This window comes from Staurois parvus, unplaced genomic scaffold (genome assembly GCF_062004578.1).
Source record: "Staurois parvus isolate SC_StPar_1 unplaced genomic scaffold, SC_StPar_1.0 ptg000137l, whole genome shotgun sequence".
In the NCBI taxonomy this organism is placed as follows: domain Eukaryota; kingdom Metazoa; phylum Chordata; class Amphibia; order Anura; family Ranidae; genus Staurois; species Staurois parvus.
The window spans coordinates 10,763,313-10,780,995 of NW_028317933.1; the positions used below are offsets into that span (position 1 = coordinate 10,763,313).

The window sequence follows — 17,683 nt, forward strand, 5'->3', positions numbered from 1 at the left end:
TGCTTCATAAACTGCATTCACAGGAGAACTGTGTTCTCCGAGAATGCCTGAGAACTGAGCAGCGATCTATTACTGCTGGTTCATAAACGGACACCTTTGCAGCTTAACGCAGAGTTCCACTCAAAAGCAGAAGCTACGCTTATTTGCCTCTCCCCCCCCCCCCCACTGCCTTATTTGGCACCTTATGGGGGGGAAGCACATACCTGTTTTTGACAAGTACCCGCTCCCACTTCCAGCTCAGTTCGCCGCCTCCTCCGCCCCTCCTTCTTCTCGCAGTCTCCAGGGAACTTTCACATGTCCCAGAAGACTGCCAGACCAATTAGGAGGCGCAGCACGACTCTTGCATGCGCAGTAGGCACCAGGCTGTGAAGACGCAAGCTGTCACAGCCTGGTGCCCACAGCTGAGATGCCGGCGCCGTGGAGGAGAGAAGGGATGGTGCAGGTGAGTACATCGCTGGACCCTGGGACAGCTTAGTGTGTGTTTATTAAAAGTCAGCAGCTACAGTTTTTGTTGCTGCTGACTTTTAATAAGCACAAAAATGGCTGGAACTTTGCTTTAAGAAGGGCTCAGCTGCCTATTTTTACACCCCCCTCCTCCCATCCCAACCGCAAGTATAAATGAGCAATAAACCTCTAGGTAGATTGTTTATCTAGCTTAATAACAGACCATATGTCCACATTCTCATTCATATAATTCACATTATGTTTTCTCAAAAAATGTTTACCCCCATTTTAACCTCACCTTCAGGAGCCAGTCACCCTGACCCTCAGAGACCAGCATGGTGCTCTAAGCTGAGCTGCCTATGCACAGCTTAGTTTACAGTGCCAGAGAAGACAGCGGGGCAGGCAGGTAGGGGCATTTTATTGCATGTCTCTTGTGCAGTAAAATCTTGTCTTCTCGCTGCTTTTTACAGTGGAAATTTAGTTCCACTTTAACTGCAGCAGAGAGAAGCCAATTCACCAGGTCTGTCTGAATCGCAGGACTAGCTGGACATACGAGATGGTATAAAACAGTTGCAGGGAGCACCGACCTTCAGAAGTCAGTGTGCCAAAAGATATCGTAGTGTGCACATCGGGAGTTGTGCATCTGGTGCTATTCTGACCCTGTGCGTTACCACGTCTGCTATTTCATCATGCACAGCAAGTTAGAACAAAGAGCAAACATGAAATTCTACGTGAAACACCTACATTCAAGTTACGTCATCAGTAATGATCCTCGACATGGACTGGTCATCCACATCCGAGTTCTTGGCTGACTTCAACGTGGTGTTCCTTCTGCTCCTGGGTCAGCAGGCTGGGGACAAACTTGGAAGCAACACGGCGAATGTTCAAATCACATGTGAAGATTGCCTGCATTGACACACTGACAATGGCAGCAATTTTGTGGATAATGATCATCATACACAAGTTGCCGAATAGTTTCAACATTTTCGGGGGTTGAGCTCATTGAAGGTCTACCTGATCTCTCATCATCTTCCAGTGATGTTCTTCCGCTCTTGAAGCGCATGTACCACTCAAAACACCTCAAACGACTCATTATCAAACATCTCTGTGCTAGATTTGTCCAGTTTCACACAGAATTTCACGTTTGTTCTTTGTTCTAACTTGCTGTCCATGATGAAATAGCAGACATGGTAACGCACATCGTCAGAATAAAACCAGTTGCACAGGATGATGTCTTTTGGCACACTGACTTATGAAGGTCAGTCCTCCCTTTGACTGTGTGTGCAGCCTTGTGCTGCCATCTGTTGCCGTGTTACATAACTAGTCCCAAAACTTTTTGATACCACAAAGATCATTTGGCAGATAAAACAGCACCCATACACAGTGTATATCTTATATTCAGCTGTTTGCCTGGATTTCAACTTTAAAGTTTAGCTAATAGCAGATTTGGAAAGGGTGATGAGGGGCTGGGACCACTGTAAGATTTTTACTGTTGAATTTGTCCCCATTTGGGAAATTTGTTCTAATTGTCCTATTCGCCAATGCCACCAGGACCCAGTGCAAGAAAAATCCAAAAATGTGGGTTGCCACTAAAACAAGAATAGAGGGGGGGTTTTGCAATGGGGACAGTTCTTCCTGTGGCAGCTCTTTAAAGAGGGAATTTCCCCCACATTGGAAAGATATCCTTTCACTTTGAGTCTACAGGCCAGGAAATGAGGAAGGGACATCTCCCCAATTGGACATTTTGTCCCTACCCTATCCAAAAAAAAGTTTGGACTTTAGATATATTTCAGGCTTTATAACTGGATTCTGGTCAAGGGGCAGTAAGCCAATGCAGATAGGAAATGTGAAGAATAGAGTCCTCCCAACATCCCTAACCATCTGATCCCCAACAAGAGCCCACTGACAATGGTACTGATGATCAATACAATGAGACGTACAGGGTGGGGGAAAGGCAATGAAGGGTTCTACCTTCACTGTTGCGCTACCCATATAAATACCACTTATCACCCCTAATTATGTCATTGGTGGGCCTTCATATACATTTGTAAAGGTTTCACAGGCAGTATGTAATCTGTGTTATAAAACCTTAAAATACACATGATGATGACATAAGCGTGTGGGTGCTATGCAACTTCTGAGAAATACAAGCACAGATTCTTACCCCTGGAGTGCAAAAACACTTTACTTATCACTGAGACTGAGCATATGGTTTTCTAAAAGTGTAGCAAACATAGTGTCACTTTTTTTTTTTATTATTAAACTGAAAAAGTCACTGGTCCATCAAGTTTAAATCTTCACAATATTAAGCAGTGTTGGTCCATAGGAAGATAAATAATCAAGGTAAATGCTGCCTCATGATTGGAAAAAAAAAATTGGATTATTTCCATGGATCAGATGATTCCTATATCATTGTTTAATTACAGCTATAAATAATATTAGAGGTTTGTTCTATGAAGGTTTTCAGTCACCAGTTATCAGCAGCTATGAAGGTTTTCAGTCACCAGTTATCAGCAGCTATGAAGGTTTTCAGTCACCAGTTATCACCAGCTATGAAGGTTTTCAGTCATCAGCTATTTAGGTGAAGCAACTCAAAATCACAGTGGTTAAATGGTTAGCAATTCCACCTGGAAGTACTAGGGTTGTTGGTTCAAATCCCAACCATGGCACCACCTGCCTTGAGTTTGCATGGGTTTCCTCAGGGTACTCTGGTTTCCTCCCACACTACAAAGACATGCTGGTAGGTTAATTGGCTCCTGTCTAAATTGGCCCTAGTAGATGTATGAATGTGAGTTAGGGACCTTAGATTGTACACCCCTTGAGGGTTAGGGACTGATGTGAATGTAGGTTAGAGAGTTTGGAATCTGATTGTTTGATTGCTCCTGTGGACAGGTGTCTTTTATACAGGTAACAAAATGAGATTAGCAGCACTCCCTTTAAGAGACTGCTTCTAATCTCAGCTTGTTACCTGTATGAAAGACACCTGGTAGCCAGAAATCCTGCTGAATGATAGGGGATCAAATACTTATTTCCCTCATGAACATACAAATCAGTGCATCATTTGTTAGACATGCATTTCTTTAGAATTTTTTGTTGCTATTCTATTTCTCAGTGTTACAATACACCTATTATTCTTTTTAGACTGATCATTTCTTTATGAGTGGGCAAACATTCAAAATCAGCAGGGGATCAAATACTTAGTTCCTTCACTGTATGTAAAGTGCTGCATAAATTGACAGCACTATATAATTACCTGTCAGGGGCGGACTGACAACTCATGGGGCCCCCGGGCAATCGGGGATCTTGGGGCCCCTGTGTCCTTGCCCAAACTCAAAAAAGCCTATGAAAAAGGTACCAGGGGCATCTCATGGGGCCCCCTACTGGCCCCGGGCCCTCAGGCAGTGCCTGAGTTTCCAAATGGTCAGTCCACCCCTGGTACCTGTAATTATAAATAAGCCCCCCATCTCCTATATCTTTGGTGAAATGATTCATGAGAGAACTACAATGGGAAGTACAGTACCAGAGCAGAGTTAGGCAGGCCATACATTATGTAATTTTCTTTCAACGGATTCAGGAAAAGAAAATGACTCGAATCCCTCCCGCAGCGATTTTGTGTTCTGCTGGCAGGGAGCACAGGGAGCCTTCCGAGCCAACAGAATACAGTGATCACTGCTGGCAGGTATAGCCCTGTATTCCCCTTGTATATTCATGTTCTTAACATATACTACCTATACATATTACACATGAGTGACCCCTATCTTCCCCAAAACAGGGCTGCTTCTTTTCACAATTATACTAAAAAAAACCTCCCCTTCTGTATTATACTACATACATGGAAGCTCCCAAGCAGTCTGATGTGCACAGCCTGACAAAGCATCCACCCCTTTTATGTGGTGACCACACTATTTTCTGGTAACAAACTGGGGACCTTTTGTTGATGATTCACGCCTACTCAATATGTCATCTGTACCTCTCTCCATCAACACATTCTGTACTCCCTGCCATAGCTCTGGATTCATTTTCTTTTTAAAGTATTGGGTGTTCTTGCCCACCTTCAGGTGTTCCCATTGTAGTCTTCATGATTTATAATAAATAAAAAACCAAACATGAAAAGTGGATCCCCCACCCCATAAGGTTATGATCCGTGAGGCCCTTTACCCCTTCATGCCTGAGGATAAAACAAATCTAAATGCCTAAGCACAAATTTGCAACATTGACATGTGTTAGTAAAACCGCACATATCATCACAACTACTTTGTATATCCAGCTGAATTATACCTTGTTTTTTTCAGGACAGATTGGGCTTTCATTTGGTAGTAAATGGTAATGGATATCTCCTGATTTTTTTTTTTATTATCAAAGGAAAACTGGCCCAGAATAGTAAAAAAAATATTTGTTTTAAAATTTAGCTGTGTGTTTCTTGTTACTACCATAACCTACCACCAAAGAACAACCCAAAATAAATTTTACAGCTGTTGACGATCGCAGCGATACCATATATGTATATGTTATTTGTTGTCTGTACCCATAGTACAGCCCAGAAACAATAGTGTGCATTTTGGTTTTTTTTGGTTTTTTTTTATCTAAAACACACTGACACTAACACCAATTTTTATTTTTTTTAAATCCTGACCTTTTGACCTTTGATACTGCAAAGTGAAACAAAAAACAAGAAGCGCACCAACCTTGCGCATTACCTCAGTAACAGAATTTATTAATAGAAGATAGGTACTCACAAACAGCGAATAAAATCAGGCATGTAGTCCTCAAAGGGACTTCAAAGGTAAGAAGCCAGCGCGAATCCCATAATGGGGGTAGACACTCAGTATAGCTGACGCGTTTCGAAGGCTATGCCTTCTTCCTCAGAGCTCTTAAATTCTGTTCTCAGAGGGGTTCAATTCTGTTACTGAGGTAATGCGCAAGGTTGGTGCGCTTCTTGTTTTTTGTTTCACTTTGCAGTATCGATCGGGCTTCCCCAGCCCTGTTTTGGAGCTGCACAACCTTGAAATATACTGGTGGTCGCTTGCTCTGGTGTTGGTTCCATCTATTTGCCACCGGTCTGGGCCCTAGAGCGCAGGAGAAATTGCAGCTGGTCTTTTGACCTTTGACCCTGACCTTGACCCAAACACTTACCCTGGCAGTGAACTAGATCAAACCATGATCTAGGTATTTTTTCTTTATTTTTTTATTTTATTTTTTTTATATTTATTTATCTTTTTTTTTTTCATAAACATTTTTTTCCCCTCTATGCCAGGAGTTAGAGAGATACAATGTATCTCTCTCCTCCAATCATAGAGAGAGAAAAAAAAACACAAGGGGGGCGGGCTGTACAGTGACTGATCACTGTGATAGCCAATCTGAGGCTATCACAGTGATCATGTGACCTGGAATCGGGAATCCCAGGTTCCGATCGTTAAAACGGGACCCGGGGCTCTCAGTGACACCACGGTCTTTGTGCTGGGAGAGCGCTGTGCGGTTCGCTCCCAGCAGAAAGATAGGTATGCAAATATGTGGCCTCACACAAAAAAAAACAGTTCTGTGAGGCCGCATATTTGTCTTACGTCGGCGTCAACGGGTTAAACACACTAGTCGCAAGACCTTGGTGTTCGAATCAGGGGTGGCCTGACAACTCCTGGGGCCCCCGGACAATAGGGAATCATGGGGCCCCTGTGTCCTTGCCCAAACTCAAAAAAGCCTATGAAAAAGGTACCAGGGGCATCTCATGGGGCCTACAAAAAAAGAAGGTTGTGAAAAGAGATTCACAGAAAAGCGGCTACATAATGAACAGAACGTGACACTCAGGAAATAATTTCCAAAAATTATGCTTTATTACACATATATAGATATGACATATGGGCATTCGCCCTGGTTTACCATCACCTCAGTATGAGACAATACACACAGACCTAAAACCATTTAAAATGACACCAGAACCGGTCTAAATGTGTGTGCACAGCAGGGAAAATGGCTACATGAGTCTAGTGTCCCTGTAGCACAAACACATAGGTGAACACTTCCCTAGGGAGGTGTATCCAAAAATTATGCCATAGGCATACCAAAATAGAGGATATAAGGGATTAAGCAGTAACCATTATGGCAAATCCCTATCAAGGAATCCAAAAATTATGCTATAATGTGTATATCACATGTATGCAATAGAGCAAGCACAATATGCATCAAAAAGGAGAGTAGCAGGCCTCAGGCCTGTATGAAGGAAGACATAAATGTCAAATATAATGTACAATACATTCCTGTGCCGGCACAAGTGGTTGGGGCCCATTCATCTGTAATATAGATAGCTGTTTCCTAAAGCTCTTAGATGGGAATATGCCCCATTTATTTCCAGGATGGAGGAAAAGATGCACACAGCAGCACTCTGCTTGAAATGGTTTCTTCACCACTGCATGTGGACTATACACCACTTTTGTAGGAAAAGACAAGACACATCCCAAAGACTCTTCTGCCTGTTGAGATATATATGATGGTATATCTTGTTTCCTATACATAGCACCATGATGTCCCCATCCTGTAGTGAAACAAACAATATGTGGGAAGTCACTGACAGAGCTAACACTCTATGGAAGATATATAGGTCATATAGATCACAGAGGACCATATATCTAATGTCCTGTAACGATCCACTCACCACCTGTGCTATGGATAACAGGAATGAAAGAGAAGTCCTTCATAGGTACTGCCATACAGGGCCAAGGCGGCCAAGGAACCACCGCTGACATCCGCCGATATACCGCGGGTTCCAGCCCCTTCTCGGCGCTTGTGCTGCTTAAGCTTGCCTCATGGCTTGTGAAGATGGCTTCCTCCTTATGGGTCAGCGTGCGTTCCACCTAGTGCGCATGACCGGAAGTGACGTATCTGACGTATGACGTCAACGCGTTTCGCCGATGGGCGTATCTCACTCAGCTTCGTCAGGACCATTGGTGAGCTGAGTGAGATACGCCCATCGGCGAAACGCCTCTATTTTGGTATGCCTATGGCATAATTTTTGGATACACCTCCCTAGGGAAGTGTTCACCTATGTGTTTGTGCTACAGGGACACTAGACTCATGTAGCCATTTTCCCTGCTGTGCGCACACATTTAGACCGGTTCTGGTGTCATTTTAAATGGTTTTAGGTCTGTGTGTATTGTCTCATACTGAGGTGATGGTAAACCAGGGCGAATGCCCATATGTCATATCTATATATGTGTAATAAAGCATAATTTTTGGAAATTATTTCCTGAGTGTCACGTTCTGTTCATTATGTAGCCGCTTTTCTGTGAATCTCTTTTCACAACCTTCTTTTTTTTTGTATGCCTCCTTTGGCTACTGAATGGAGACCATACATTGGGTGACACGCTAATTTATCCAATAACCTCTTAAATAACTATCTTAGTATATGCATCTCATGGGGCCCCCTACTGACCCCGGGCCCTCAGGCAGTGCCGGAGTTTCCAAATGGTCAGTCCGCCCCTGGTTCAAATCCTTCAAGCATAGGCACTGAGGTTCCCATTTCTGGAGTCTCTGACAGATATAAGAAACCATTGGGTTTAGGCTGAATTGACCTTGGATAAAGCTTATAACATCCGTTTTGTTTTTTTTTTCCAAAAACAGGGGGATGACACCAGCTGAAGCAGAAATACATTTTCTAGAAAATGCCAAAAAACTATCAATGTATGGAGTGGATCTACACCACGCTAAGGTAATTACTATTAGGAAGACTTTGAAGGTGAAGGAAAAGGGATTGGGCCAATCTCAAACTGTATGTAAAACAGAAATCGGCATAGAACTTTAGCTGCCAGTGCCTGGTGATTGGCTGCTAGTCTGCTTACCGTAAAGGAGGCAGTGCATAATGCAACGACACGCCGGATTTTCAGTGAGCTTTGGTGATCGCTTGGTGGAAGAGGATATCAAGGTAGGGGTAGAGTCCTCATGGCACAATGTTATTTTAATAAATACAAGGATTCCTCAAAAAGTTTCCGCACTTTATTAAACTCTATTTTATATATATATATATATATATATATATATAAAAGTACAGAAACTTTTTGGCAGACCCCTTGTATATTGTCGCCACAGACAGGCTTTCATTTTCTTCATGGAGAGCCTCATTAACATACTGTATATGACCTGCATTTGATTACATTTCCTGTTGCTTGTTTCCTTATCAAATGTGATAAGGAAAAAAATCTGTGCAACAGCCCCTATGTATTCCTAACTATAGCTGCACGCACCTTGAATCACCTAAAAGTGTAAGAATTTGTATAAATGTGCTGCACTGTAAATTACAGTAAAGTGTTACTAAACCCACAACAGTAAAATCAGTCTATATATGCAGTAAAGCATGCTTGTTATACTCACTGTGGAACCTAAGGGGTTAATCCTTCACATTGTGTAAAAAAGCTGTTTGATCCTGTCTTCTTTGATCCTCCCCTTCTTCTACTGTCCCCAATCCATCTGCTGATAGTACAGAACTCTGCACATGCTCAATTTAGTAAGTATTGCTAGAGAGTTTTTTTTTCTTTGGGAGGGTGCATGTGATCAGCACAGGGTCAATCGGCACTCTCCAGACAGAGGGTCAGGGGTCATGCAACCTCATAGGACAGTCAGAGGAGAATGAAAACTCCTCCTACAAGATTAAGCAGTGCTCAGCTAGACACTGATAGAAGTCACAAGACTGCTGATGAGAAAATGTATGTAGCAGTTATATTTACTAAAATAATTGCATTTCTATGGTGTGTGTACTGTGGGAGATGAAATATAGAGAATGCAGGGTCTTGGGTTTAGTAACACTTTAAGATTTATACAAATGTCATATAAAGCCATGTGTTAACAATCTCCCATAAAAAATGTGCAAACGTGTGTATAAATGTGACAACAATCATTTTATCCAAAAATAACTCATATGTTATCCAAACAGCTCAGATAGTGCACACAAATTGTTGAAAAAGTATTCAGATAAAGTCCAAAAGTATAAATAATTCCAAGTAGAGAAAAACATAAACCCGCATAGTTCAATGAAATGTGTCTGTGTGGGTTTCCTCCGGGTACTCCGGATTCCTCCTACATTCCAAAGACATGCTGTTAGATTAACTGGCTCTTGTCTAAATTGACCTTAGTATGTGTATGTATGAAGGTGAGTCAGGGACTTTAGATTTTATTCTCCTTGAGGGCAGAGACTGATGTGAATGTATAATATATGTGTAAAGCACTGCATAAATTGGCGGCTCTATATAAGTACCTGTAACAAATAAATTGTGCTCCAAGTAAAAAGACACATTCCTCCACCTTCCCCTAGAGCAGTGTTTCTCAACTCCAGTCCTCATGGACCCCCAACAGGTCATGTTTTCAGGATTTCCATTATTTTGCACAGGTGATTTGGTCAGTTTCACTGCCTTAGTAATTACCACAGCTGTTTCATCTGAGGGAAATCCTGAAAACACGACCTGTTGGGGGTCCATGAGGACTGGAGTTGAGAAACACTGCCCTAGAGGGTAAACACTCACCTCCAGAAATTGACCCTCACCACAAAGGTAAATTCAGCATGTTGGCAGGCACCATGACCCAGAGAACATCTTCAATCTGCTCCGGCTTGTATATACAATCAATCAGAGGAACAACAAGACCCTTCTTCACAACCACATTACTTGATGAAATTGACCACAAAGGATATCCTTCTCTCAAGCTGAAAAGGAAGAGAAGCAAACCATAGTCCTCACCACTTAAAAAACACTTTATTAAAACTTTAAAAATGCAATCACATGTAAGGTAAAGCCAAACAGGCACTTCTGAATGGCCTCAGCCAATATAAGATTCAATGCTGTTTGGAAGGAGTATTTATGTATTTCCAGTACATATATAGCTCCGTCAATTTACACAGCACTTTACATATACATATTGTACATTCACATCAGTCCCTCATCCTCAAGGGGCATACAATCTAAGGTCCCTAACTCACATTCATACATACACATACTAGGGCCAATTTAGACAGGAGCCAATTCACCTACCAGCATGTCTTTGGAGTGTGGGAGGAAACCGGAGTACCCGGAGGAAACCCACGCAGGCACAGGGAGAACATGCAAACTCCAGGCAGGTGGTGCCATGGTTGGGATTCAAACCGACGACCCTAGTACTGCCAGGCGGAAGTGCTAACCATTTAGCCACTGTGCTGCCCATGGATCAAAGTTCAGCAGGGACACATTTCCATCCACATATGGCCACTGTGGTTGAACAGAAGTAGATCTACAAACGTATAAACAAGTACCACTGTACAGAGACTGGGATCCTTCCAGTCGTTTTGCAGTCAGTGCAATCCAGGATTGCTGTAGCACCACCCTACACATTTCATCATGAATGACATCATCGGGGGCACTGATGGCTTGCCCCTGATAATGTAATTTTTTTCCGAAATGTAGAACGGAGCTACAGTGATCCTGGACTGAGCTGACTGCATGAGAACTGGAGGGATCCCTGTCTCAGCAGAGATCCTCCCAGGAAGCATTGGATCTCATATTGGCTGATTCCATTCTGAAGTGCCTGTTTGGTTTTAATGTGAGTGCAATTTTATAGTTTTAATAAAGTGTTTTTAGTGGTGAGCACTATGATTTGCTTCTCTTCTTTTTGAGCTTGAGAGATGGATATCTTTGTTGTCGATTTCATCAAGTAATGTGGATGTGAAGCTGGTTCTTGTGGTTCCTATGATTATATATACAAGCTGGAGAAGATTGAAAATGTTCTCTGGGTCATGGTGCCTGGCAACATGCTAAATCGACCTTTGTGGTGGGAGGTCAATTTCTGGAAGTGAGCATTCACCCCTAGATCTGGGGAAGGTGGAGGATTGTGTCTTTTCATTTGAAGCACACTTTCATTGAAGATGCATGATTTTGCACTACTGGGATTTATGTTTTTCTACACTTGAAACTATTTATACTTTTGGACTTTATATTAATATTTTTCAACAATTTATTTGTGTACAAAATATGAGCTATTTTGGGCAACATATGTGTTGCTTTTGTATAAATGATTCTCTTTTATATATGAAAAAAAAAACCTGGGCAATACGTACAGCAAAGACAATGGATTTTTTGGGCACAGTAAGAGACCACACAATAAAATACATAAAACCATTTATTGACATAAAAGAGTCATATACTCTCTTATAGTCATATACAGTACTCTCTTATAGAGAGTACATGACTCTTTTATGTCAATAAATGGCTGTATGTATTTTATTGTGTGGTCCCTTACTGTGCCCAAAAAAATCCATTATTTTTGCCGTACTTATTGTCCGGCTTCTTTTTTCTTGTTTTCCTTAGGATGTGGCACTAAGAAGCTTTTTTGCTTTTTTTTTACTATTTTATATACAGAAATTTGCACATTTTTTATGAAGATTTTTATTGCAGTGCTTTATGACCTTTGTATAGATCTTAATGCAGTGTTCAGGGTACCAAATGTACTGGCAAGTGTGGAGAATGTGGTTAAATACTACAACAATAATAGCTATGGAATGGCTTGGAGTAAATGTGTCTTTTTGCGGTAAATAATATAAATCCAGGCGTGTCGCTATATCTGAATAAGTTATGCACGTCTTTTAAATTCCATGTTTCTTTTTTTTTTTTTTTTACCAGGACTCTGAAGGAATAGATATAATGCTAGGTGTCTGTGCCAATGGGCTTTTGATCTACAGAGACCGTCTGAGAATAAACAGATTCGCCTGGCCCAAAATCTTAAAGATTTCTTACAAAAGGAGCAACTTCTATATCAAGATCCGGCCGGGTGAGGTAAGTGGTGTAAAAAGTAAAAAAGAGATTGAACAGAAATTGTTTTTTTCACTTGAATCAATGAAGATGATGCATCAATATTGCAGGAAAAGAAAATTATGTTTTTTTTCGAACCAATTAGATTCCACAGGTCATTTGCCTGGTGCAGTGTAAAAGAACTGTTATGACTGGTTGCGGCCGGTTACACCTAACTAACCCTTTAGTTAGGATTTCATAAAATACCCCTGTTATAATGGACCTCTACAAGCTTGCTGTAAGGCCTCTAAGTAGTATCTCTCTCTTGTTCTTTGTTTTAGTATGAGCAGTTTGAGAGCACCATTGGGTTCAAATTACCCAATCATCGAGCTGCAAAACGCCTCTGGAAGGTTTGCATAGAACATCACACATTCTTCAGGTGAGTTTATAGGTTTTCACCTACAACAGTTTTATTACTAGAATAATACTATACTCTACAACAGACCATACCTGCTTAAAAGAGCAGTATGGATGATTTTTTTCCCCCCGTTACACTTACCTAGGTGGATGCACCATCGGTCCCCCATCGGCTCTAAGGGTGAGAACTCAGAGAATGGTGACCGCTCAGTTTTCACAGCCGCTCTGAGCAGAGAGTAGTGACTGTCAGTCACCGGTATCTGCTCTGCCCCCCATCGCTCACTGGAGCGCTGTTCTGCGAGGTGGAGGGAGCTGCTTGCTAAGGCTGTCAGCACTTTGCTGAGAGGCTGAGCCAGGTGTCGCTCCAGACTCTGGGGTGGATCCCGAGTTTGAAGTCAGGTTCTTTCTCCAGCCTGGACCGGCTGAGTGATGTCAGACAACAGCAGACTGTGGGCAACACAGTGGCTAAATAGTTAGCACTTCTCCCTGGCAGTACTTGGGTACAAATCCCAACCATGGCACCACCTGCCTGGAGTTTGCATGTTCTCCTTGTGCCTGCGTGGGTTTCCTCCAGGTTCCTTCCGCACTCCAAAGACATGCTGGTAGGTTAATTGGAATCTGTCTGAATTGGCCCTAGTATGTGTATGTATGAATGTGAGTTAGGGACCTTAGATTGTACACCCCTTGATGGTGAGGGACTGATGTGAATGTACAATATATACGTAAAGCACTGCGTAAATTGACGGCGCTATATAAGTACCTGAAATAAATAATAATAAAGTAATAAATAGACTTGAGTCAGCTGAAAACAGGTCACAAAAGTGCAGAATGAACTACACTTCTGTGATCCACAGAAGTACAGCCAAAAAAGCTTTGGTTGTACTTCTCCTTTAATTCCAGAAAAAGATTATCAGACCTTGGAACTTAACATTATAGAAATCATTTAAATGCTCAATATTTCCCTCCAGAGAAGGTATTTAGCTGCAAAACTACATACGAAAATGTAGCTTATTAACTGGAGAACAGATGGGGAATTCCTTCCTCATTTCTGTATAAACCACTAACCAGTTTGATGTGACTGCACTGTTACTATGTACTATTAACATTTACTACAGATCAAATCTGGCCATAGATGGGTCTGTTTTTTAGATCAACCCACTGACCTGATTCCCCCATCCACACATTTGAGGAGGAAGGGGAATCCTCTTAACTGAACTGTTGTATTCGGACAGCGAGGAGACTTCCCTGCTCTCAGAATACAGTGATCAGTGTTACAGATTATAACCTGCAGTGCTGATCGAGAGGAAATTTTCCATCAGGCAGGTTGTACAGAAGCTGATTAGTAGATCGACTTCTGTACAACCACAGTGCCCATACATGGATCGATATTCATCTGGTCCCTGTTGAACCACCCGAATTTCGATCCATCTGTCGGCAGCTTAAAGAGCCAAATATACAGGTAATAATCAGGAGGCACAGAACACTTGAAGATTGGGGATAAACATAGTTACATAGTTAGTCTGGCTGAAAAAAGACAAAGGTCCATCCAGTTCAACCATAGAAGAAAAACAAAAAAAGTTATAATCCTACACCCACAGTTGATCCAGAGGAAGGCAAAACAAAAAAAAAACATCAGTGAAAAAACAGTAAAAGGTTCTCTATTCTGTCCAAGACTAAGGTTCATTCAGTTTCAATATGCAGTATTTTGTGTGTTAGTGTGCTGCGGTAAGAAAGCCCATGCATTTTGAATAGGCACCACCAATTTACATCTGTGCGTTGTGGTGCGTTAACGTGCATGCACTTTGTGATGAACTGGTTAGCTGCATTGGGATGGCCTTCAAAAAGAATGGCACTGAAACACACTGCAGAATTACAGTAATGCATACTAAAACACACCTTTAACCACTTCCTGTCCAGGGCAATTTTCAGCTTTCAGCGCTATCGCACTTTGAATGACAATTGCGCGGTCATGCAATACTGTACCCATATGAATTTTTTACCATTTTTTTTAGACAGATAAAGCTTTTTTTTGGTGGTATTTATTCGCTGCTGGGATTTTTATTTTTTTTGCTATGTAAATGAAAATGTCAAAAAATTTTGAAAAGAAAGTGTTTTTCTTATAAAATTTTGCAAATACATAGTCTTTCATCATAAATCTTGACCAAAATGTATTCCGTTATATTTTTAGAAAAAAAAAAATAAGCCAAATTAGTTTATAACCAAAAATTATAATTTTTAAACATTTCTTTTACATTTTTTTTTTTTTATTATTATTATGGTTTTTTTTTTTTTTTTTACATACTGTCACCCCAGCAGTACAGTGTCACCATGGTGACACTGTACTACTTGTGGGGAGTGATGAAGATTTTTTTTTTTTTTTTACAGTGATTGCTTTTACACCCATATAGGATGTAAAAGCAATCATTTCTCTTTCTCTCTGCCTGCATTCTTGCAGCCATTGAGAAATACTGAGTGAGCTGTGATTGGTCACAGCTTGTCACATATTACAAGGCTGTTGTGAATAGCCTTGTACCATGTGACCTCTGTGATCATTCACAGATTTCACACATAGTAAGCAATGATGTCACAAGTGACATCTTGCTTACTACTTTGCATGTGATCACTGATTGGCCAATCAGTGATCACATGATCGGGATCCAAGTCCCGTCCGACGATCGGTGTTTCACTGTGTCCGGAGGACACAGTGGGCACCGGATCGCGGTGCTGCGCGCTCCCAGGGAGCGCGCACAGCTAGAAAAGGCGGGTGCCGTTTATGAACGGCAACCCGCCCCTGGAGTGCCACCTCCCTGTCGTTTATAAACAGCAGGCGGATGGCAAGTGATTAACTGTGCATCACCACAACACACAGGATTGAGTGGGTTCTAAAAGCACATGTAAACCCAAGAACAAACATTTATTATATTACGGCTAACCAGTTATTAGATGATTTGGCTGCATTAGTCTTCTTTTTAGGCTTTTTCTTATAATTTCACCTGGTGATCCTGCCTGGATTACACTTCCTGTGCTAAAATGATAACACACTCTGTACCGTATCTATAGAGGGGGAGTGTAGTCACCCTATGACAGGAAGTGTTGTAGGACTATAGAACACCTCCCTTCCCCTCCCCTCTTCTCCGCAAACAGTTGTTAAATTTAAAATTCCATCTCTGTACCTTTCAGACTTTCAAACTCTGTGTGTTTACTGAGACATGGTTGTCTTGTGTAATACCAGAATGTTCACAACACAATGAGGGGGCTCTACTGAACAAATCATGCCTAAGGTCAGACAAGAATATTACATCAAACCAGATTACAGGGTTAAAGTTTGCTCTGCAGTGCCCTTTTCATTAATAAAAAAAATAAAAAATGACTGCTGTGTAAAAATAATACTGCTGACACAAAGCAAAGATTAACACCTTGTCTCCCATTCCTAGGCTGGTCTCTCCAGAACCTGCCCCCAAGGGCTTCCTAGTGATGGGCTCCAAATTCCGATACAGTGGGCGTACGCAGGCACAGACCCAGCAAGCAAGTGCTTTGATAGACCGGCCGGCTCCTAACTTCAAGAGATCCGCCAGCAAGCGATATACACTGTCACAGAGTGCTGAAGGTGGTATGTGCATCATGCAGATTTATGCAACATTTGCAAATGAAGTCATTCCCCGAGAAGGGCACAGAATTCATTTATTTACCCTGCAAGTGTAATTTTTTTTCCATTAGGTTGCGGGAGGTTAGCGAGTAGTTGTAGCTGTACTGTATTTTCATCTTAAAGGCACACGTCTGCAAAAATTGAGCATTAAAGTGATACTAAACTCATGACTGTAAAAAAAATTCTAGTCTGTAATCCTGTCGTTAAAAAGTACTTTCTATTGCTCACAGCTATTTCCACCACTCTTAAATGACTTTATCTTGCTACTGTTCTCTGACATCTCGCTAAAGAGTGGCTACTTTCATTCTCCATGGTCCCTCTGAACATTGGACAGTAGCCACCCTTTAAAGGAGAAGTACAGCCAAAGCTCATTTGGCTTTACTCCTCCTGTGGATCACAGGATTGCAGTTAACTCTGCACTCCTTTGACCCATTTTCAGCCAACAGTGGGCTATAGCCCACTGTCGGCTGATGTCGCAGAGCCGGTCCAGGCTGGGGAAAGATCACGACCATGTGGTAGGGATCCAGCCAGAAGCCTGGACTGGCACCTGGCTCACTTTCTCAGTGATCCGCTGGGAGCCTAAGCCAGCCGCTCCGGCCCCCTTCACAGCTCAGTGCTCTGAGTACTAGGGGGGCAGAGCAGACATCAGTGATTAACAGTCATAACTGTCTACTCAGAGCAGCTTGGGGAAATGAGCGATCGGTGGTGTCTGATCGCTCAGTTCTCACCCTTAGAGCCGGCTGGGGATACTGTAGATGCAGCATCCACCTAGGTAAGTATAATTTTTTTTTTAAAAAAACAACTTCTTATATGATTTTAATTCCTGAGAGAATACAAATTTATGTGCCGATACACATCTATGTTTCAATCCTCCCCTCAACCTAATCAAGTTACATCCTCCAATCTTTTGATTGAAGCAAAGGATATTCTTCTCTGGGACTTTGATGCAGCTGCACAATATCTATCATAAAATAAAAGTTTTATTTGATTTTTTTATTTTATGATAGATATTGTGTATCTGCATCAAAGTCCCATGGGAGAATACCCTTTGCTTCATGTATAATTACGGATGTAGCAGTCCATTGTGCCTCTGGAAGGCCCACCTGAACCCCTTTATAGATTTTTTGATTGAGAGCAGAACCCAGAACAACAGAACTCATGCGACTCATTACAACGTATGTTTAGTAAAAGAAAAATGCCCCTTGGAATTATGGGAATTGTAGTTTCAATACGGATAGTTCCACGACCGCAAATTACATGCATTGTTCATCCAAATAGAATGGAAATGAGGGGGAAGAAGACATATTTGGGCATTAAAAAAAGGAACAACTTAATGTGGTTCAGTAGCGCAAAATATCATATAGTGAATAAAACAGGGCCCTATGAGGAAGTTGGAAGTGAAGAAACGCGTCAGTGGGAATTGTGCGGAAACCGGAAGTGA

The 17,683-nt window shown here is 41.7% G+C and overlaps 1 protein-coding gene across 11 annotated transcripts in view; it reads left to right on the top strand.

Moving 5' to 3' along the window:
* EPB41L1 (erythrocyte membrane protein band 4.1 like 1) overlaps positions 1 to 17,683 on the top strand; it is a 229,560-nt gene that overhangs the window by 162,143 nt on the left and 49,734 nt on the right. For 10 of the 11 annotated variants that reach the window (XM_089673334.1, XM_089673336.1, XM_089673337.1 and 7 more), the window contains 4 exons: positions 8,056 to 8,143; positions 12,072 to 12,224; positions 12,521 to 12,618; positions 16,031 to 16,206. In XM_089673334.1, the coding sequence (XP_089529460.1) occupies positions 8,056 to 8,143; positions 12,072 to 12,224; positions 12,521 to 12,618; positions 16,031 to 16,206 (515 nt within the window). The remainder of the gene's footprint in view (positions 1 to 8,055; positions 8,144 to 12,071; positions 12,225 to 12,520; positions 12,619 to 16,030; positions 16,207 to 17,683) is intronic. The other variant, XM_089673338.1, reaches the window with a different exon arrangement.